This window comes from Pogona vitticeps, chromosome 4, assembly GCF_051106095.1.
Source record: "Pogona vitticeps strain Pit_001003342236 chromosome 4, PviZW2.1, whole genome shotgun sequence".
NCBI lineage: Eukaryota > Metazoa > Chordata > Lepidosauria > Squamata > Agamidae > Pogona > Pogona vitticeps.
The window spans coordinates 142,724,578-142,746,631 of record NC_135786.1 but is presented as its reverse complement, the minus strand read 5'-3'; the positions used below and the strand labels follow the sequence as shown (position 1 = coordinate 142,746,631).

Genomic DNA, 22,054 nt, shown 5'->3' with positions numbered 1-22,054 from the left:
CATATATTAGCCATTGTAATCATAATCTTTGTGATGCAGTGCACATCATTCCCCATTTGGTTGCATGTTGATGACAGTAGGGAGGGAACTGAATGGTGGACAGCCCCAGAAATAATTCATCCCTTTGGAAAGCATTGTTAAAATTTGCAAATGAGGAAATGAGATCATTTCACAGTAAGTTTATGACAAATGATCCAAACACTTGTAGGTACTAAAACCAATTAGAAAGAGGAAGGGGAGGAGAAAAGAAAGTTGGTAGAAGTGTTATGCATCTTGTTTCTCCCCATTTTTTCTCTGATGCAGAAGAGGCAAACTAAAATTTTACTGGAAAATATTTTTACATTTTGGTTAAAGGTAAAGCTAAAGGTTCCCCTTGACAATTTTTGTCCAGTCGTGTTCGACTCTAGGGGGCGGTGCCCATCCCCATTTCCAAGCCAGAGAGCCAGCGTTTGTCCGAAGACAATCTTCCGTGGTCACATGGCCAGTGCGACTTAGACATGGAACGCTGTTACCTTCCCACCAAGGTGGTCCCTGTTTATCTACTTGCATTTGCATGCTTTCGAACTGCTAGGTTGGCAGGAGCTGGGACAAGCGATGAGCACTCACTCCATCACGTGGATTCGATCTTACAGCTGAAGATCTACAGACCTTACAGCACACAGGCTTCTGCAGTTTAACCCGCAGCGCCACCACGTCTACTACATTTTGGTTAGAGACAGTTTAATATCAGCTCAGAAACAAGGCACGTCTGAGATTAAGAAACTGTCCCTGTGGCAAGGATACAGGATATATTATAGAGTATATACAAAATCTATTTAACTTTTCATAATAACCACCAGCTATTGTATAAAACAATTGATTAGAAATAGGAACTCCTGAAGAAAAGTAACATATAAGCAGATGTAAGACAGGATCAGTGGCAACCTGTGTCCTTTAAATCAGTAGCTTTCCATTTTTGTTTTCCCAAAATGTGTTGACTTCAACTCCCAGAAGTCTTAAGCTCATATGTCCAATGGTCAGGAATTCTGGGTGTTGAAGAACTTTAAGAAGGCCAAGTAGTTGAGAATCACTGGTCTAAAAGATGCGTCTGAGTTTATCTTCCATATGGAAAACTTATATGGAAATCAGCCTCATAGGAGGAATGGATTTGTTGCAACATGTTCTTGAACAACATTCAGCTACCTACTAAAATTTTGTGGAGAGCTGTATATATTTGCAAACTGTAAAAAAACCTGTGGTGCAAAGCAATATCCAACATTTTGTCTGTTTGCCCCTGAATAGGTGCTCATAAAACTATGGAAGCATGAATGTAAGCGTGTTATTGCCGATCGTTTCACAACCCCTGAGGATGTTGCTTGGTTTGATACAGCATTAGCAAAACTGGTTGAAGAAGAGTTTGGTGCTGAGAAAAAAGCACTAGTAGATCCACAGATTGATGCTTACTTTGTGGACTTCTTAAGAGATGCACCTGAAGCAACAGGTAGAAATGTAAAATGAAAACTGGATGTCTGACTGGATCAGTGAATTAGTGGAGATGTTTATAGGGTGACCCAGTGTAGAAGAGTTGAGTACAATGAGAAGAGAAGAGAGCATTGGGCATGAGGAAGCAGGGAAGAAGAGCAATTATTTGACAATATTTATATTCTATATTGTACCTTATGAACTAGGACCTATAATGTTCTAAAGTTGTCTTTCCTTTCCATTGGAAAAATTAGTAAGGAAAGGCACATTCTCAGTGCATAGACAATTGCAGCAAATAATGGTGGTTTCACTCCATGCTGTATTTTCTACATAGCACTCATTCCAGAAGGAACATAGGCTTTAGTAATAGACAGCAGGAGAAAAGCAAAGACTGGAAAGGAACGCTGTACCATTGATAGGTTAATGCTTCTGCTTGCTAATACAGTATGAGTAGTTAATACTAACTTTATGAGTAAAATACTTCAACTTTGCCTAATTCTGTTCTGCTAGTTCATTGGTGACTTGGGTCTAAACTGTGCACACTTTCAGAATGCACTTTTATTGTGGCCTTGGAATGTTTGGTTCACTGAAATCTGCAGGAGATCTAGATGTCCTCATGTTGCAGTCCTCCTCTCTTTCCCCATCATCTTTGTTGTCTTTTGTTTCATACCAAAGAAAATCCTTCAAGGAAAAACTGGAATAACTGCCCAGTAGTTTTACAGCTATGAGCAAAATAATCCAGCAGTACCATGAATTTGCAGTGCTTATGGTACATGGTCAACTGCTGCTGTTGTAGTCTAGGTGGGCATGCACCAAAAGTCTGCATTGCCCAGATCATCTTTCTGTGACACAGTGGGGAGCCTCTGCCCTCCAGATGATGTTGGACTGCAGTTCTTTTCCAATCCTATCAAGGATAGCAATTGCTGGGGGATGTTGGAGCTGCATTTCGGCAGAATCTAGAAGGCCAGGAAAGTGTAAAAAGCCCAACATCATCAATGATAACTGATAGGAATGGTAATTCAGACCTGTAAAAATGATGGAAGAAATAAGAGCGAAATTGTACAACGTCTGTTCACATGAGCTTTCATTAACCTTGGATACTTTTTATAACCTCAGTCTACTACTGTGTGTTTGTACTCTCTGCTTCTTATTCCATTTATGAAACCACCTCCTGCTTCTAAAGTAAGAGTGACCCCAAATAATACGTATGGTGAAGTTAAATGTGATTGAATGAGAATGGAGTCTGAGATGGGAGTTTTCATTCTATGTGTAATCGCTTAGATGCATCTCTCTGCAGATCTGATGGGACTGATCACCAGATCAGACATGTATGGGCACACATTCTGTGTTACCCAGGCTGCTGTGTTTAACAATCCTGCTAAAATCTGTGCTGGTGTAAGACAGTGTCCTATATATTGCTTGACAAACCTGAATAGTTCTAGAAGTAGATAAATGGAGGAGTAACAATAAAAAGTATGGAAAAAGAATGTTAGTTTTTTCTTTTTCCTAAAAAAGAAATATATCTTATTTCAAACTAGGTCTGGAAAAGGAAAAATCTCTGAAAGGTAAGATGTAGATGCCTGAGCCAGCTGGAATATGCAAATATTATAGGCTTAAAAGGGGGGGAGGGTGGCGGTTAGGTTGGGTTGTGCACTCATCTATGCATGTTTATTTCTACAGAAGTCAGAAGCATGTGTTATCTTTCACATGATGGTGGCCTCAATTATTTATTGCTTTAAATAGAATGGCAGTTGAATAGGAAGTAACTTAAGCGAATAGCATGCTTGGCTGACACAACCTTCATTTTAATTGCTGAAACTGCAGTCCAACAGCACTGCAATTTAGGCACTGATAATTTTTTGCTTCATAAATAAATTTTCTCCACATAGGTAAAGGTAACTGCTAAAAAACATTTCTCACACTGAATAAAAATCATGTATTCTTGCGAGCCATGAAATATTCCCTGAATGCCATTTTACGAGAGCCTTTCCTATGTCATAAAACTAACATAGTATGGTGTAGCTTACCTAATTTTGCAGTATCAAAGTTTAAAAGCTGTTTAAATAATAGCATGAAATGCTTGTTTCAGCTTTTGAGATGAACTTAAGTGTTCAATTAACAGTAGTTCTAGCATTCTTTTGCATGCTTCAAAAGCTACTAATTATTGGTTTTTATTTTCATTTACTGTTTATAGGAGAGCATACCTTCTGCTTTTATTTAAACCCATTTATGCTAAAACAGTAAGTTTTAAAATGCAAAAGAGTAAGTAGTATATATAGAGAGGGCTGAACATCTTGCAGATATGTCTTGTCTTGAACTTATTTAGTCTGCCCAGAAAGAGACTTCAATTCATTGCCTTTATTTCTGAGCTTTGCCTTGGTATTCAGTAACTCATTCCACGAATGATGACATTTTGAAGCAGGTGGTGCTGTAAAAGTGAATAAAACATAAAGCAGAATTTGTGAACTCTTCCATGTAGATGTGAACCACAGAAATGCAATATGAAATAATCATTCACCATGAAATCCTTCAAAACTGTCCAGCCTTTCCCCTTTAAACGGAGCAATTTTTTAAAGCTTTACTAATTAAAATAATTATGTGACTAGGAGACATTAATGCCTCTACAGGCTCTGCTGATGTTTCTCCATCCCCTACAGGTCACCCATAATTTCATATGAACTCTACTTTTTAACATTTTATGTTGTATTGTCCAGTTAGCGTTCAGGTTGTCCCATCCCTTCACCAACCTGGCCCTTGTTTCCTGGCAAAACCCATCTCTGCAATTCCTAAAGAATGAACTGGACCTCATTACTGTACTGTGAAAGAACTAGCTTAACACTGCTTAACATATTGAAGGCTAGTGGTGTATTTCTTAGTTCAGCAAGGCAAAAAAAAAAAAAAAAAAATCTTAGAAGATGTACATAACAGAACTATGAGTAAAGACCAGATCTTGCTCCTAATTTGAAGTATAAATGATGTCTAACTTTTGATCACAGGAGAGGAACCAGAAGAAGCAGAAGCTGACATGCCAAAAGTATATGAACCCGTTGAATCTTTTGATCAGCTGAAGGACCGCTTGAACATGTTCTTACAAATATACAATGAAAGCATCCGCGGGGCAGGAATGGACTTGGTGTTTTTTAAGGATGCAATGATTCATTTAGTAAAGGTACTGGTGGGCCTGGCAAATGCTTTAACTTAGATATTAGGAAAATTTTAAAGTGAGTTGGGCAAAACTTGCCTCAGCTCTCTCTCTCTCCCCCCCCCCTCACTCACTCACTCACTCACTCACACACACACACACATACACACACACACACAGAGAGAGAGAGAGAGAGAGAGAGAGAGAGAGAGAGAGAGAGAGAGAGATGACCTACAGATATGTATGATCTCAAGAAATTAATAGGCTAGATTTTTCTGGATCAGGCTGCAGTATCTGAAAGTCTCCAGAAGATGCTGCTGGTGCAACAGCTCTTTTATTTTTTTATTGTTAAATTTCTAGATTTCGAAATGGAGGATATTACAAGTAAATGCCTGGTGGTTCTGACAGGTCTCTAACACATCTAAGTCCCAAGTTGTCCCTTGAGAACTAAATTGCCCTACTGTGAGCTTAAGGAACTGAAGTGATATAAAAGATAAATCCATCTGTTGGGGAAGCATTCCTTTCCTCCTTTTATATAGCATTCCCTTATATAGCGATAGAGTAAAATATATAGCTCTGCATCCCTGCTGAAAATCTATCATAACAAGATACCATGCAATCCAGGTGTGGCTTAGATACCTTCCAGCCCAACCACAATTACATGTAGGACAGCTGCTGCCCTGATAATCTGTTAGAAATTGAAGAAATGTGTCAAATTTAGGAACTAGTACTCAAGCAAAGGGGTTATCCAGACACCTTACTTTAAATATTCATTTTGAGATTTACCTTTTTTTTAAAAAAAAAATGCTAGTCAGTACAATAACAGAATTATGGATAAAACACATGCATGCAATATAGACTGCAAATTGGTAGAGTTACCAAGTTATGCCAGAAGCATTCCATTCTTGGTTTGGAGTTGCAGGATGAGCTGGACTGACTCTGCCATTTGGCACAGTGTGATGGTTACAGATATTATGGTGATGACAACAAACAGTCCTCTGTTTATCTTCTTCTTTTGCACTGCCACCAGCCATTCCCATCCTTTGACCAAATCTTTGCTTGAAGTCGGCTTGAGCTTTTATCTTGCTTAATTGCCTTTTCACAACACATCCCACACAGTGTTTTGGGGCAGTGGTTCTTAACCTTGGGTAACCGAGGTGTTCTTGGACTGCAAATCCCAGAAGCCCCAACCAGCATAGCTGGTGGTGAAGGCTTCTGGGAATTGCAGTCCAAGAACACCTGATTACCCAAGGTTAAGAACCACTGTTTTGGGGAATGGGCTTCTGACTGAGCAAGGAGACAAGAGAGGCAGCCAGCCTAGATTGTGCATTCCAGATGACACTGCAGACATTACGCACTCTGCCATGGCTGTTGCTGAACCACAGCCTTGTTTTGAGTGGGCAGTAATTAGAACAGTTAGCAAGTGCTGACAAGATAAGACATACAATAACTATGCCTTGGAGCCCTCTTTGCTACCATTAAACTAGCCTGATGCCTCCAGTCATGGTGGAAGATCCTACTTGATTGCCTGTTTTGAAGTAAGATTTAATTGCTAGTTTGTTTGGCTTCTCTGCATGGAGCAGGAGAGAGGATACCATCTTGTCCATCTTCTCAGGCAGCACAGGGCCTTTGGCCAGCCTTGGAGTTTAGGCTGGCTCAATAAATGGTTGAAGCAAGACCTGCAGAATCATCAAGGTCTTGATAACATCCAAGAACCCATTGCAAGTGCTGTTTAGTTTTTGGTGGTTCACAAGGTATAGTTAACAGAAACGTTCCTGTGTTCTGCAGATCTCTCGTGTAATCCGGACGCCTCGTGGGAATGCTCTGCTTGTTGGTGTTGGTGGATCTGGAAAGCAGAGTTTGACAAAATTGGCATCATTCATAGCTGGCTATGATATGTTCCAGATCACACTGACCAGGTGCACAATATGTTGAACATTTATTTAAGTATTTAGAATAGTGGTTCATGTGGGGAACATGTTATCTATAGTGTTAAGATTGCTTAGCAACAGAAAATAAGAGCATTCTCTGTCCTTCTACTTCTGTTCTTCCAGATAAAGAGGAATACAGGGTTAAAACCTTGTAAAATTATTCTTTTGCCCTGCAGCCTTCAGAATCTCCAATAATCATGGCCATTGGCTTTGGGATTCTGGGAGGTTTTGTTCAAAAAAGCAACATTTCCAAGCTCTGAGGAGCCCCATACATACCTGAGACAACAGCAGACACTGTAAAAACAATTCATCTTAGCTCCAAAGCCATTTCCAATCTGGATTTGCTAATACTTTTACGAAAATTATTAGTCTACTATTTTGTTTTGTTTTACTTATTGTTTACAAAGATGCTTGCCTTTGTAATTCACCAGGTGGGGTGCAGAGTGGTGAGATAGGTCTTTTGTAAATACAAAATGTAACAGAAAGAGTAAAACAGCCACATCTCCTATCTTGATCTAATGTCAAAAGGAACTTTATTTACCTCCATCTCTGAGCAGAGAAATGTGTAAGAGAAGTTTTTTGACCATTTTATAGACTGAATGGATTTTGATCAGCATTTTTCTTTATATACATAAAAATATATTTCTATATAAAAACAATACATATTCTTGTACATAGAAGGGCTTTGCAGCTAAGGTGGAATTCCGTCTTTTTGCCTAATCCTTCCTTCCTTCTTTCCTCCCTTTTGGGGAAGGGGTAGTCATCAAATACTGGATAACTCTGGCTCATTGTCTTTTTGCAGATTCACCACCATGGCTCTTTAATTCATACTGCAGCACATTTTGACTTTCAAATAAGATCATAGCTTGTGTCCACATTTACACTCAGACACAGAAGAGCATATGGTAACACTGCTACCGTGTCTTCCTGCCAAGCTTTTGGAAGAGCAAAAATAATGACCTGCCACAAATTTCCAGTCTTGTTATAGCTGCCCCTTCCACCAACCTCCAACTGTGTAACCAAAAGTTTTGTGACACGGTCCTCCCCCACCTCGGCTTTGTAGGCCTTCTTACTCAGTAACAGATTGACAAACTGGCGATGATCTTTCAGTCTCTGCAAATGGCATGAAGAAAATTCTCCATGAGTTGCACAACTTGACAATGATTAATTGGTATCCTGCCTTTCTCTCACAAAGACTGGCACCCAGGGTGGTTTACAGTATTAGTAAAAAAACCAAATACAATTGTAAGCATTAAAACATAATTAAATCAGTTATGGTAAAACTGTTGTTGAATATATTTTAAAAACATCTCAGAAAGAATAACAAATTGCCATTAAACAATAGAAAACTGCAGCATCTCCTTTAGAAACCCTGTCCTTACCATTCTATCAGTTATCAAAGGCTTCCCTGAAAAGGGAAGATAGTGTGTACCAGCAGGAGGACGACAACACAGAGGTGATGAACCTAGCTTCCTTTGGCTTAGAGTGTTATAGTATTGGAGTGCTCACATATTCTCATACCAAACATGCCTCTGAAGGTGGTGAGGACAGAGAGAAATGCCTCTCTAGTATATTGCAAAGCCCAGGCTGCCTTGTATAGGAGAATACAGTCTTTCAATTCGCCTGGACTCAACCTGCCTAAGGCTTTATGGGCCATAACCAGCACTTGAAATTGTGCCCAAAGAGGGCTTAATAACAAATTAAGATGCAACAGGGAACATATATGTTTCCTAGTATAACCACGTCTGGTCAGGACTCTGGCTACAGCAGTTTGGAGCACCTGAAGAGTCTCCAAAGGAAGACCATGATACAGTGATCCAAAGAGGATTAAAACACATGTCCTGGTAGCCAGATCACACAAATCCAGAAATAGATTTAGATGGTATATTAGCTTTAATTGTTTAAATCCACTTTTGGCAACCACCAAAACCTTGGAATCCAGGCCTGAATTCAGGAGTACTCCCAAATGAGGAATTAGCATCTTCAATGAGCATGTAACTCCATTCAGCTTAGATTGAATCCCTATTCTCTAATCTGTTTTTCAGTTGACCAGGAACATGACTGGATTAAGCTTCAGTTAAATAGCAAGGAGCATTAAAACTGAACTAAACCCCTAGACACTGAGGAATAAAACACTAACGCTACAATCCTATGTCTACTCGAGGACTGAGTCAACCCTTCTGTCCCTGCTACTCATTGTGGACCTCAGAAGCAGCTGTTCCGATGGTTCCACATGGTAGAATTCACTGTCTGAGTAGCACCAATAAAGCACTTGGTGTTGAGGCCATTACTTGTTGGCATTATCTTCCCATTTATATCAGGCAAGGATCTGCAGTCTTGGACATCATTTTAGTGTTCTTTTCAATGAAACTTCCTCTGATGTATGGGATAAGACTCTTACAGTTTCATTATTGCTCTACAAAAATTATTATTGTTTATTATATTTAGGTAAAGGTAAAGGTTCCCCTTGACATTTTAGTCAGTTGTGTTTGATTCTAGGGGGCAGTGCTCATCCAGTAGAGCCAGCGTTTGTCTGAAGACAGTTTCCGTTGTCACGTGGCCAGTGCGGCTATACACGGAATGCTGTTTACCTTCCCACCGAGGTGGTACCTATTTATCTACTCACATTTACATGCTTTCAAACTGCTAGGTTGGCGAGGAGCTGGGACAAAGCGACGGGAGCTCACTCCGTCATGTGGATTCGATCTTATGACTGCTGGTCTTCTGACCCTGCAGCACACAAAGGCTTCTGCGGTTTAGCCCACAGCGCCATCACGTCCCACTTATTATATTTACCATTGGCTATATTTCTGTGGTGCCTTTCCTCCAGTGAGCACAAGGCTATGTACATGGTTGTTTCCCTCTATGCTATAGTTGCACATCAGGCCAGCTCAATAGAACATATTTTCTGTACAGTTCTGTTTAGAACCATATTGCAAGGTTGTCCATTCTATATGCATATTGTATGTAAGTTTGAATAAAACTGAACATGCTGGAATTTACTTCTGTGTAGCCCTGCCTAGAATTGCACCATGTAACCAAAAGCACAAGACATTAAATAGGAGGTGAGTCTCAGAAAGGTGTGATTATACAGCTAGGGAAATGCAAATTCAGTCATATTCACTCATTGTGAAGCCACACCAGGGAATTTGGGACTGTGTAATTTAAGTGGCCACACAGGAGAAAGCCCTCCAAATGTTCTTAACCTGCAAAACAAACAAACAAACAAAAAAACAACAACGAGGAATCTTGCCTTAGCCCTTTCTTTCCAAGCGAGCATTCTGACCCAGAGAATTCTTCACCACAGGAGCAGGAGTGAGGAAGCCACACCTTGCAGGGTGGAACTCACACCTTGACCCAGGCTTTGCAAGCTTGGGAAAGAGGCTTTGCAAGCTTGGGAAAGAGGCTTTGCTCCCTGTATGCATGTACTGGCTCTGCTTGTGTGTGCAAGTGTGTGCACACACTTGTGAGACAAGAGGTGGAAGGGGAGAGTGCTTTGGTAGAGCGCCCCTTGTATGTGTGTCTGTGTGCTCAGCTCATCCCCCCTTTCTTCATCAGTTTGAGCAATCACGTGCCTGGACCAATCTGAAGGATTTGTACTTTTATAGGAAGTAAAAGGCTCCCTGGTAGAAGGAGGGGGACTCTGGGGGATTTGCATTTCCCACTGTGTTGTGTGAACAACAGAAAAAAACACCCCAAGCCTATAGCATTTTCCACATTTTCTGCTAGTGTGGTCGTCCTCTTAATTAAACTGTTTTTATCTGAAGTGCAGATGTGTTTGCCTTTGGCATGGCTGGGATGCTTTGAGTACCTGTGACTTGTTTTTTGTTCTTTTTCTAGATCTTACAACACTTCCAACCTGATGGAAGACCTCAAGCATCTATATAGGACTGCTGGGCAGCAAGGCAAAGGAATCAGCTTTATTTTTACAGACAATGAGATAAAAGATGAGGCCTTTTTGGAGTACATGAATAATGTTCTGTCATCAGGAGAGGTAAAATATATACTTATCTAGCTGTCATCTTTTTTTTTACTCCTCACAATATTTAGTTAGTTATTTTTTTCCTTCTTTTCTTGCTGTCCACACAGTAAGTAGAGGTGGTTCATGAATAAATTCTTCTGAATGGCAGTGTGATTAAGAATTATCCTTAAGATCAGGGCAAGGGTCTTTAACGTTAGTTCAGCTCATTAACATTGTATTCAAGCAAATGTATTATAAAATCACCACCACACAATGGAACCTGCTTCTGATTGGTCTCTAAAGTTTTCTCTGATTAACTGGTGAGATGCAATTTCAGCCACTAAGTGCAAATTTGGAATTGGTGGGGATCCTTCTTAGAAGCACACACATTTAATTACTGTAGATTTTTGGGCCTTAAAATAATGGGGAATGAAACAGAAAATTAAATATATCCGTGCTTTCATTATTTCATCTTCTGTATCTCAGAAGAATGTCACTGTTGAATTTTTTAAACTGATCAATCTAGTCACTCAATTTAAAGCAGAAAATTAAATGAAAATTGAGGACTAGGTCTTTTTAAAGTACAGTAGCTCACATTTTTTAAAAAAGATATTTTTCCCTTCCCAAGGTTTCCAACTTGTTTGCCCGTGAAGAAATAGATGAAATCACTGGTGATCTCATACCAGTTATGAAGAAGGAGAATCCACGTCGGCCTCCCACCAATGAGAACTTGCATGATTTTTTCATGACAAGAGTGCGTCAGAATCTGCATGTCATTCTCTGCTTTTCACCCGTGGGTGAAAAATTCCGAAACCGAGCTTTGAAGTTCCCTGCACTTATTTCTGGTTGTACTATAGACTGGTTCAGCCGCTGGCCCAAAGATGCTCTTGTTGCTGGTAAGTCAAGTTTTGTCGGCCTTTGCTGTTGTTTCAGATTATAGAAGACAAGACATTTTGCTCTCAAATGCTATGGGCAATGCCTCCCAGATGCTTTTGGCTGAGCTGCAAGTGGCTGATGTAAGTTGTTGGCCAAAGTATCTGCAAAGCCAAGTACTTCCCACTTATTTAGTAGTTGATGTTTTGTCAGTGGCTTCAATGTGACATTGACTTCACTTACAGGAAATGAAATTTGTGGTAGGTCAGATTTTCCTACTGTTAGGAAAGTTGAGGTTGAGATTGCCTAGGTGTGCTGAAATGTTATTATCTCAGTGTCTATAAGTAACTGATTCTAACCCTTCATTCTTTCCCTCGCCAGGATTAGAGTAATGTCTTAGCAAGTGTTTATTTTCACAGCTCATTGGATACTGAAACGGTTACTCAAGTGATTCAAGGTGTATGTAAAACATATTTACAGAGGAATTAGCATATTTATTACATTTCAAAGGTATCTCTTAGTATGGATATAAAGCTTAGGATATCGCTTTTGGTACTACAGGATTTTGTCAATCCCTGTGTGAAACATTAATAAATGAGGAAGCATTCATAAAAATATATCACACATTTTGGTTTAAAACAAATGCCTTAATGTGGGAATTGCAAATTCCAGAATTAAATGAAACCCACTTACCTGTTTCCTTAGCAAAGGAATTCTTAATCCCATCAGTACAAGAACACTAGCAGAACTATCCAATAATTACAAAAGGAGGATTACCCAGTGGTGAAAAGAGATAAGTGCTAAGCTGATTCTACTTCTGGTTGATAAGCAGAGAACTCTGTGACATACAAATTAAAAAGAGCCAGAAATAATAACTTGTAACAAAGAAAAAAATTTCCCAGGCAGTCAGCAAATATATAAGCTCAAAAATCCTGAATTGCTTTGGCCTGCAATTTAGTTATTTGGATAGGCATAGAGCCACTATTGCATTAAAAAAAAAACCCTGAGGTTCAAATATGTGTAGTTATTAATGCATCACTGTTGGAAAAAAAATTAAAACTCCATTGAAGCTGAGTCTGTGTATCAGAAGAGCAGCATGAGCTATGAGATCATATGAGTTCATACTGCTCTGGAAGCTATGGATGGTGGGAATGGGCTCTGTAGATGCTGGGAATTGACTGAGTTGGAGACTAGAGCTTCAAGTCAGTGGTCAGATGGACAAAAGTTAAGGTCAAGGGGTGGGCCCAGGATAACTCCCTGTCTTGACTCAGCTGAGCGACAAGAGGAGCTGGATGAGTTATCCTTTACTCCTGAGTGATTTGATCCAGAAGTTCACAAATCCTTAATGCTCTAAATGTCAAATGAAATGAAAGTGGGTGGAACACATGAGTTTCTTGAAATGGCTGTTTTACATTAAACATATCCTCCTTTGTAACAGGTGAAGTTTCATTTTCATTCTCTTTTTAGTGTCAGAACATTTCTTGTCATCCTATGAAGTTGACTGCACTGATGATGTCAAACAAGAGATGGTGCAGTGCATGGGTTCTTTCCAGGATGGTGTTGCAGAGAAGTGTGTTGACTACTTCCAGAGATATCGTCGATCTACACATGTGACTCCCAAGTCCTATTTGTCCTTTATTCAGGGATATAAAGCTATATACAGAGAAAAACATGCTGAGGTGCAGACTTTGGCCAACAGGTGATGTGTTCCCTTTGATGTTGTCATCTTCCATTACTCTTCCCCCAATAGGAATGAATAATAGTCAATTCCCAATGTTAATTCTCTTTGGTATACTTTGAGAACTATACTCAGGGTCGGATTAGAAAATTTACATGTCTGCCATCTAAAATAGTTCAGGGAGAAATAATTTGGAGAGAAGAAATGCTTCATGGCAGGGAAAGCACTTAATTTCCCCCCTGTGGTCCATTTTTCCATTGAACTTTCCTTTTACTTGAGGGGTTTTTTGGGTGTGAGGGGAAGAAACCTCAGATGTTTTCAGTGGCTAGAAGTAAAATTATCTGGGGAAAAGACTATAGCACTACTCTGTTTTTCCTTTCCATTTTAATGTGTATTTGATGACTAAATTAACAAGTGTAACTTTAGGTGCAGTTGCTAATATATTCCAGTTTGCACATTTGATGGTAGTAATGCTAAACTGTTGCAAAAGAAAGAAAGGGTTTCTCTCTCTTTGTGCATGTGTGTAAGCATGAGAAAGAGAGGCCGGAATCCTGTTGCTTGGAGTAGCAAATTATACTAAAATAGACCCATTAAACGGAGATTTGTTGAGTCAGCTCCCTGAAAGTTCCATTGTTTCAAATGGGTCTACTCTTACAGGAACTTACTGTGTTAAATTAAATTGCAGTTAGAGTGGTTCCATTTGAATCAATGGAACTTTATGAAGGAGTTGACTCACTAAATCCCCATTGATTCAGTGGGTCTTGTGATGGTTACTTGAACAAGACCTTCCTCAATAGCCCCTCAGTAACACTGCCCTTTTTGTCCTGAGGTGGGTGAACCTAGGGAAAAGATAGCTGGAGAGGAGTCTGTGAAACCTGGATGGACCTGTAGCAGTCCCACACATTACCATTCACTCAGACCTGGCAATGCTTCCAGGGTGTTCAAAACAAAGTTAACAAAACTAGGCACTTAGTACACATTTCAGCCTTGCAAGGTAGCTGCCACCGCACCCACACAAATATTAAAACTGTCCAGTAGCTTGATCATGGCAAGACCGGGTTTTTATATCACAAATTCTTTACAACAAAAATCCAGACATTTATTTGAAAGAATTTTGTATTTTGTTAAAAGAAAGGGGAAAGTTTAAAAGGACAAGAGGCAAATGTTCCAAAAAAGTTACAAAAAGTGTTCTCAAAATGCTGGTGTAAAATATAGTGACAGTTTTATGGTCATTCAAAAGAAACACACCAAGAAACTGCAAGAACTAAACTAAACTACCTAATACTTATACCTTAGTGGAGCAGTAGCATAGATCTGGGATATGCACAGAGGGCATCCTTCCCCACATGACTTTGTAGGACAGTGGCGCATGAGCAAAGCCCTTCCTTAAAGGCAACCTATGCTATCTAACCAGTTTTCCTGATCACTTTAATACATTAAATGAGCTGTTCCAAACCTGTAGTAACAAACATCTTAATCCTCTTTCTTGTTTCCCCAAACCAGAACATATCCCTCCCCCCTTCTTTTCCCACAGTTTTAATTTGTGTCACTCTGGGGAAGGAAGTAGACAGACTTTTGATGTCCTATCTGATAAAAGATTAACTTGGAGGTGCCAGTTCCCTCTCAGTCCTTCTGTGAAGTCATCTTTAACAGGAGGTCACCTGAAGGTGTCAATTGCCATTTTGTTCTGGGGACATACTGCCTCGCATCTTTCCAGTTAGTTTTCCCAGGCACCCAGAAGCCTTGAAAATTCTAACAGATGGGTTCTATAGTCTATTCTCCATGGTTTCTCATTTCCTTCACATGCCCACTCTAATGCAATTTACTGTGCTAAGCAACAGCATTTTTGCCAGAGAGAGATTCTGTGCATTTCTTCCTCTCCCCTCCATTTTCTGCTGTTATTATATCCCCAGATGTGAAATTTGATGGAGCCTCCCCTCTTAACTGGCTTTCTGCTTTTTTTTTTTAAAAAAAAAACGTATAACTTTGTAGAATGAATACTGGACTGGAGAAACTGAAAGAAGCCTCTGAATCAGTGGCTGCTTTGAGCAAAGAGCTGGAAGCTAAGGAAAAAGAGCTCCAGGTTGCCAATGAAAAAGCTGATATGGTAAGAATAATTTTTTTTCCTATTCTTTAGCTAACAGAAAGGTCCTGCAGAATATAGACTGTGGATTTCACATGACTAAATTACTGAAATATTCTTTGATAACCTATAAACAGAGTGTGAGAAAGATCTGTTAATTTTATTACATGACTGTTAAATGTTACTTTTTTTTACAATGTGCAAAAGAGTCACTAATAAACAACAATGCTTATGTGAAAAATGTTTATAATGCAATGTTAACAACGTGTTTGCTCATTAGACATCATTGGTCATTGTTAGCCTTCTGCAGAGGTCACATGTGTGCATATTCCTCTCCCTAAAGGAGGAAACACTCAGTTTGACCCTGTAAGCAATGGCTCCCACACTCAGCCCTCTAGGTGTTCGTGGACTGGAACACCCAAACATCCTAGCCAATGTGGGCAATGATAGAGTTTCTGGGAGTTGCCATCTAAGAACATCTGGGGCCCCAAGCCATTGGAAGTACAGAGAGCTCCCATGCTGACATGGGAGAAGTTAAAGGGGTTGGGAAGGTGTTTTTAAACACTCATTTTGCTTTCAGTAATAGCTTTTGTAGTGTTAGGCTGAAGATGTCTGTATGAAAGTGGCTTATGAAATTAGTGCTTCTATATAGAGCAAGTGTTGTTTCTGGTGTGTATTAGTGTATATGTATATATAACTGCATGCGTATGTGTGGTGTGTGTGTGTGTGTGTGTGTGTGTGTGTGTGTGTGTGTGTGTGTGTTTTCTCCTAGAGGTAGGGAGATGAGATGGCCTTTCCTTGCCTCACAGTTTTCAGGCCCATCAGATCCTATCATTGCCAGCTAACAAATGGATCATGAAATTTGTGGTCTGCCTAGAAAAAAAAAATGCCAGACTGGAGAAGGCAGTTGAGAGTGACAAAAAGAACACCATTGAAGGAGCCAATAACAAATGTTCCAGTGGGGTCAACTGTGGAGCAGCTCTCTAATCACTCCTCTTTACTTCAGAATGAATGATTTTGTTAATAAATTAATGCAGCTAATTCAGGAGATTAGGTGTTTTCTGTGTTAAGAGCAATAAACGTGCCTCCCAATTTCTGATGTTTAATACCAAGAATTGCTTTTCATAGCTATCATTCGAAGTTTGGCTCATTAATGAAAAAATGATGTATTTTCCACATGCTTGCACACACACATGGAGCGTTTCTACAGTATTTACCAACATCTTTCCATGTAATTTCCTTTCTCATCTCTGGTGTTTGGTTTCCTCAATAGGTGCTAAAAGAGGTCACCGTGAAAGCGCAGGCTGCCGAAAAGGTGAAGGCAGAAGTGCAGAAGGTGAAAGACAAGGCTCAGGCGATTGTAGACAGCATCTCCGCAGACAAGGCTATTGCCGAAGAAAAATTAGAGGCAGCCAAACCTGCTTTAGAAGAGGCGGAGGCTGCTTTGCAGGTTATTGCTTGATAAGTGGATAATTCTTCAGCCCTGAGTTAGATGTTCTATCCTTCAGAATGGTACTCAGCAGATGATGGGGCACAGGCCTCAGTACTTCTTCAACTGCTTTCCCATTGGGGTGAAACAAACAATGTATTAATATATTTGAATGCAGGATCATCACTGATCGTGGATGGCAGAACTCATCAGGGCTGGATTAAACAACTTTAGAGGGGCCAGGGATCAGTTTTCAGGCCCCAATCACCAAAAGTCACACCAGCCCTGGAAAAGTAAAAAAAGCAACTTCCAGTTCCCAGAAAAAGTGTGTACGTAGGAACGGTGTATATAAGCCAAAGTAAAGAACAGTGGATACCTCTATTAGGCTGCAAAACAAAAACAAAACAAAAAAAAAATACAAACAAACATTAGCTTTTGGACCATAGGGGCCTACATCAGGGTAAATTACCACTTTTTTGTGGATGGTGCAGAAAAAAAAATATACAGGAATTCCAAATATCATGGCTAGACATCTATGCTAGTTTTAAAACAAGAGTTGTAATGGAAAGCCAAAAGAGCTGGTTTTAAATTCAACATCTAGTTATGTTGCCTGAATTGTCCCAAAACCTGCCAGACAAAAGGCTGCTGGAAATTCAGCATTTCCTCCTCTATTGCATTACATTGAAACAAAAGTTTATTTTCTTTGGTGGGGGCCTGGGACAATGCTGAAATGTGGCAAACCTCTTATCAGAGAAATCTGGATAAAATTTAGTTTACCCACTAGATAAGCCAGTTGCATCTAATTTAATAGTGCTTGGAGGATGATGTTGTCTTTGTTTTATAGTCTTGCTTGGCACAATTTGCAACCAAGCATGGGCACCACCTTAACATCAATGAATATCTGGTGGGGAGAGCAGTTTCAGGTGGAAATCAACAGCCCTGTAAATGATTTCTTTATACTGTATTATGATTAAAATTTTGATATTTCTTGTAACAATTCAGAGGCATTTTTTGGCAGCAAGTAGATAAACGTTTCTCAGTGGCTAACTTAATTCTACTGAGAACTAATGTGGTGTATTGGCTAGAATGTCAGGTGAGGACTCTGGAGAGTCCCTGCTCTGCCACGGACACATAGTGGAGAAAGTGGAGTAGCAATGGTAAATCACTCCTTGAACATCTCACATACTTGGAAAACTCTGTCACGGTTACCATAAATTGGAAGCAACTGCATGGCTCATAACGACAACTTAATTCTAGATTGCCCAAACATGTCAAGAAGTTAAATCAGTTGATGTTGGTGACACCACCTGATTTTGTTCTTTTCCCCAAAACCTAGACTATCAAGCCTGCAGACATTGCCACTGTCCGCACATTGGGCCGACCACCTCACCTTATTATGCGTATCATGGACTGTGTGCTGCTGCTCTTCCAAAGGAAGGTAAATGCTGTCAAAGTAGACACAGAGAAGAATTGTGCCATTCCATCATGGCAGGAATCCTTGAAACTGATGACAGCAGGAAACTTCTTGCAGAACCTGCAGGTGTGTTAAAAGCAAGGATGAATTTTTTTAAAAAACTGCATGGGCCAGAACAAGATAGGAAGGAGAGACATTGAGTGAGTTCTTGGAAGCAAATAGGGGGGAAAAAACGGGAGTCCAGGTCTGTCTCCCCAAGATGTTCCTACCTGGCCCCTAGCAAAGCATTTCTATGCACTAATACTGTAATGTATGCACCATGTCCTTCTGGGCTTAAACATAGAATAAGGGCTTTTCAGCCCATTCTATCTGTCTCCCTAGCTGTGTGGATCCCAAGAAAGGTTCTGGCAGATTCCTCCCCTTTGATTCACACTTCTTCTGTTCATTCCTACACATGTGGCTAGGGAAGGAAATGGAGGGAGAAGCTGTTGTGTTCAGATGAACTGTCAAAACTTTTGCTTATGCTCCTGGTGGGAGGATGAAAGTTAAAGGGCCCTTTGCTTGTATTTGTGCATACATGTGTGTCTGAAAGTCACTATTTGGAGCCAGTGTGCCTACACCTCCCCCTCCTCCCCCCTGAATGGGAATATGATCTCTGTCAAAGACAAGTCAATGACTAGGTGGATATGTCTGTGTAACTTAGAAAAGGTGCTTAAAAATCATAGCTCCTGGAATCCTTCCAGCATGGCCAGTGGTCACATATATACAAATGTTTGGCTCTGAAACATGAGGGAGGTAGTGTTGTATTTGCAGATACAAATTCTGGGACATTAGTTGGTAAATATGGTTGTCTACATGTGAAGGAGTGGAATTTTCTACCATTCCTGCCCCTCATATCCAAGAGTAAGGAAGGACAGGAGGAGGAGTTTAACAATATCTGAATATCTGACACACTCCCTATCCCTAGCCTTGTTATAATGACCAATTAATTCTGAGTGATTAGTAGTTATTTTAATGTATTGTATTGTTGTTCAGGTATTCAGACACAAAGAAAATTCCAGTTTATCTTGGTCCTTGTTGTTGTTGTTTAGTTGTTTAGTTATGTCCAACTATTTGTGACCCCATGGACCAGAGCACGCCAGGCCCATTTTGGTCCGAAGCTTACTCAATAAAGACAGCCATAGTCTTGAATTTGCAAGAGCTAAGTGAGGCTACTGATGTCAAGACATTTTGGAGGTCATGCATTCATAGGCCATCATCAGCCATAAATGACCTGATGACATATAACAACAACAAATCTTTTAAATATGTGACCTTATCTCTGTGAATCATACACTATTGCATACTTTATCCTGAATAGTTCCTACAGGGCCTACTTGAATAACAAGTTGTTAAATTGGAATACCTCTAAGGACTGTGGCTGTAGAAATTAAATAGCCATACTTTTATTTACACAGTGTTGTAGAATCAATCATTTGTGTTAACTTAAAAGCATATGTAAAACGCACATTATGAAGCAAGGGGTAACATTCAAAGGACTTAAATTAACTTAGATACAATACTGAACAAGAGCAATGGCAAAGCTAGCACAATAAGAGAGACAGAGCTTTGGGGTGATTCAGAAAGCCAATTCGGCAATTACCTTAAATTGAAAATAGCATTTACTGCTTTACAAAATAAGCTAGATCTACTAAAAGAAAGGAGCAAAGATTTAACCAGGGCAGTTAATTGGGGTTTGAACAGGAGAGAAAACAAAACAAAACATCAGGACAATGGAATAGTACTAATGGCTAACAGTCATGTAATTAGCTATTTATGGAAACAAACTCAAATTAATGCCTGTATCACCCTAGGAGCATCAACCATCACTTATGCATAATGAAATCAAGATTTTTCTTCCCTAGCCATTAGAAAAATGTGACCTTGACAAGGAGGACACATTATCAATGGTTCTTACAATAGAAATTAAGTGCTTAACAAAAGAACTAATTCAGCAAAAGAAATTTTAACAAAAGAACTAATTCAGTTGACAGGACAACGAACTGAGCTCTCTACATATACTATTCTAGATCCACTATGGATCTACCTAAGGGAACTGAGCTCTCTACATATACTATTCTAGATCCACTATGGATCTACCTAAGGTTTGTCTACGCATTGGCATGCCTCCCTTTTGAGCAGGAGTTCACAAAAGAGTTACTATGATAAATAGGTGTTTGTTTGATTCTTGATCATGCTATCATTATGATTTTTCTAGCAATTTCCTAAAGATACGATCAATGAAGAAGTGGTGGAGCTTTTAAACCCTTACTTTGAAATGGGGGACTACAATATTGAGACAGCAAGGAGGGTTTGTGGAAATGTTGCTGGTCTTTGCTCATGGACCAAAGCAATGTCTGCCTTCTTTGCTATCAACAAGGAAGTTTTACCTTTAAAGGTAAGCCCACCTATATGTGCCAAGATTCAGACCAGAATAGGGATTGATCGCCTGTTGCTTATCATCTTCAGATATCTTATTCAAGACGTTCGTTATTTATCACATTCTTCTGAGATATATTGAATATGTTATATATCTTTATTATATGCATACATTTAATTTTAGCTGAATCTACCTATGGAGAAATGAGTCAACGGGTGGTATGCTGAACTCTATGACTTCACTTTGTGGGAGCAGGGGGAGCCATATATTTAAATGTTTCTCTAAAGAAGAATAACCCTCTCAACAGCTATAAACTAGCTCAATGAAAAGGGCATCAGGCTAGACCATTTCTATTTGCAGAGAGCTGTAAGTCTTAAAATGTTGTTTCCTATGTTGAGCAGCAAATGTACACCTGGCTTTAAAGTCTTTGTCTAAACCATTATCTCATCTCAAGATCATTAGTTTGTTGCATTACATTTATCATGGCACATTCCTTGTGCATTTATTAATAGTTTTAATGTACTCTCAGTTGTATGTTTCTTATTCTTCTTCTGTTCTGTCAAATGAGAGTTGAAATATTTTGCCCCGAAAATAAGCAAACAAACAAAAATAGTTCTGTAAGTGACATTAAAAAACTTATTCTGTGTTTTATAGGCTAACCTGGCAGTCCAGGAGAACCGTCTGAAAAATGCCATGTTAGATCTACAGAAAGCTCAAGCTGAGTTAGATGCCAAGCAAGCTGAGCTTGATGTTGTCCAGGCTGAGTATGAGAAGGCTATGAGAGAGAAACAGGTGGGTTATTGTACACGAAAAGCCTTTCACAGGGTTGACAGAAGCTGCGACCATGTACTGAACAGGAACTTACTGTAACAGTTATCCAGCCACATGCTGAAGTCATTTATCTGGATGGTCCTGCTAATAAGGAGCAATGAATACCTTCTGTAGAGAAATTCATGGATAGAAGGGAGGAGTAAAGTTTTCCTCCCCATACTGATGAGTAGCTTATCAAGTAGTTATGTATGAGCTCATCCATGTTTGCTGTTAGAGGTGGGCACAAATAAAATGAATTGGAAAATTCATCAAAATGGCTAATTGTCAATTTGTATTCTCCTGAATCGATGCCCCCCCGATGAATGTGAATCAATGAATTTTTAAAGTAATTTTTGATTCATCGATTAATCATATAAAATGGACCCCTAGGCATCTAGAGACACCAAAATGTAGAGAAGATTCCCGCAACGCTCCTCTACAAACTCTCTAAGTTTGGTGAAGATTCGGTTTCCCCACACCAGCTGCTAAAGGGCACTTTCCTGGCAGGGAGGGACCCACTTTGTGGGTGTATAACTTGGATGGTTGAAACCCAATCTTCACCAATATTGCAGGGCTTGTAGAGGAGAGTCAAAGGAAGCTTCTCTATAATTTTGGTATCTCTAGGTGCCTGGGACAGGAACCTTCCTGGAAGCCCTCTTTGTGGTTGTATAACTTGGATGTTTGAAACCCAATCCTCACCAAAGTTGCAGGGCTTATAGAGGAGAGTCAGGGGAAGTTCTCTGAGATTTTGTTGCCTCCAGGTGCTTGAAGGGGACTGTTTTATAGGGTTTTAAAGGCAAAAACAAGTTGATGCACTGATTTGTCAATTCATCAGAAAAAAATTGTAAATTCA

At 39.7% G+C, this 22,054-nt stretch overlaps 1 protein-coding gene across 8 annotated transcripts in view; it reads left to right on the top strand.

Annotated features, from left to right (window-relative positions):
* DNAH5 (dynein axonemal heavy chain 5) overlaps nt 1-22,054 on the top strand; it is a 201,611-nt gene that overhangs the window by 119,890 nt on the left and 59,667 nt on the right. For 5 of the 8 annotated variants that reach the window (XM_078391705.1, XM_078391701.1, XM_078391704.1 and 2 more), the window contains 12 exons: nt 1,282-1,480; nt 3,000-3,026; nt 4,458-4,630; nt 6,392-6,522; nt 10,375-10,528; nt 11,124-11,391; nt 12,836-13,067; nt 15,039-15,153; nt 16,403-16,579; nt 17,895-18,098; nt 20,230-20,409; nt 21,046-21,183. In XM_078391705.1, the coding sequence (XP_078247831.1) occupies nt 1,282-1,480; nt 3,000-3,026; nt 4,458-4,630; nt 6,392-6,522; nt 10,375-10,528; nt 11,124-11,391; nt 12,836-13,067; nt 15,039-15,153; nt 16,403-16,579; nt 17,895-18,098; nt 20,230-20,409; nt 21,046-21,183 (1,998 nt within the window). The remainder of the gene's footprint in view (nt 1-1,281; nt 1,481-2,999; nt 3,027-4,457; nt 4,631-6,391; nt 6,523-10,374; nt 10,529-11,123; nt 11,392-12,835; nt 13,068-15,038; nt 15,154-16,402; nt 16,580-17,894; nt 18,099-20,229; nt 20,410-21,045; nt 21,184-22,054) is intronic. The other 3 variants (XM_072998500.2, XM_020781273.3, XM_020781271.3) reach the window with 1 other exon arrangement.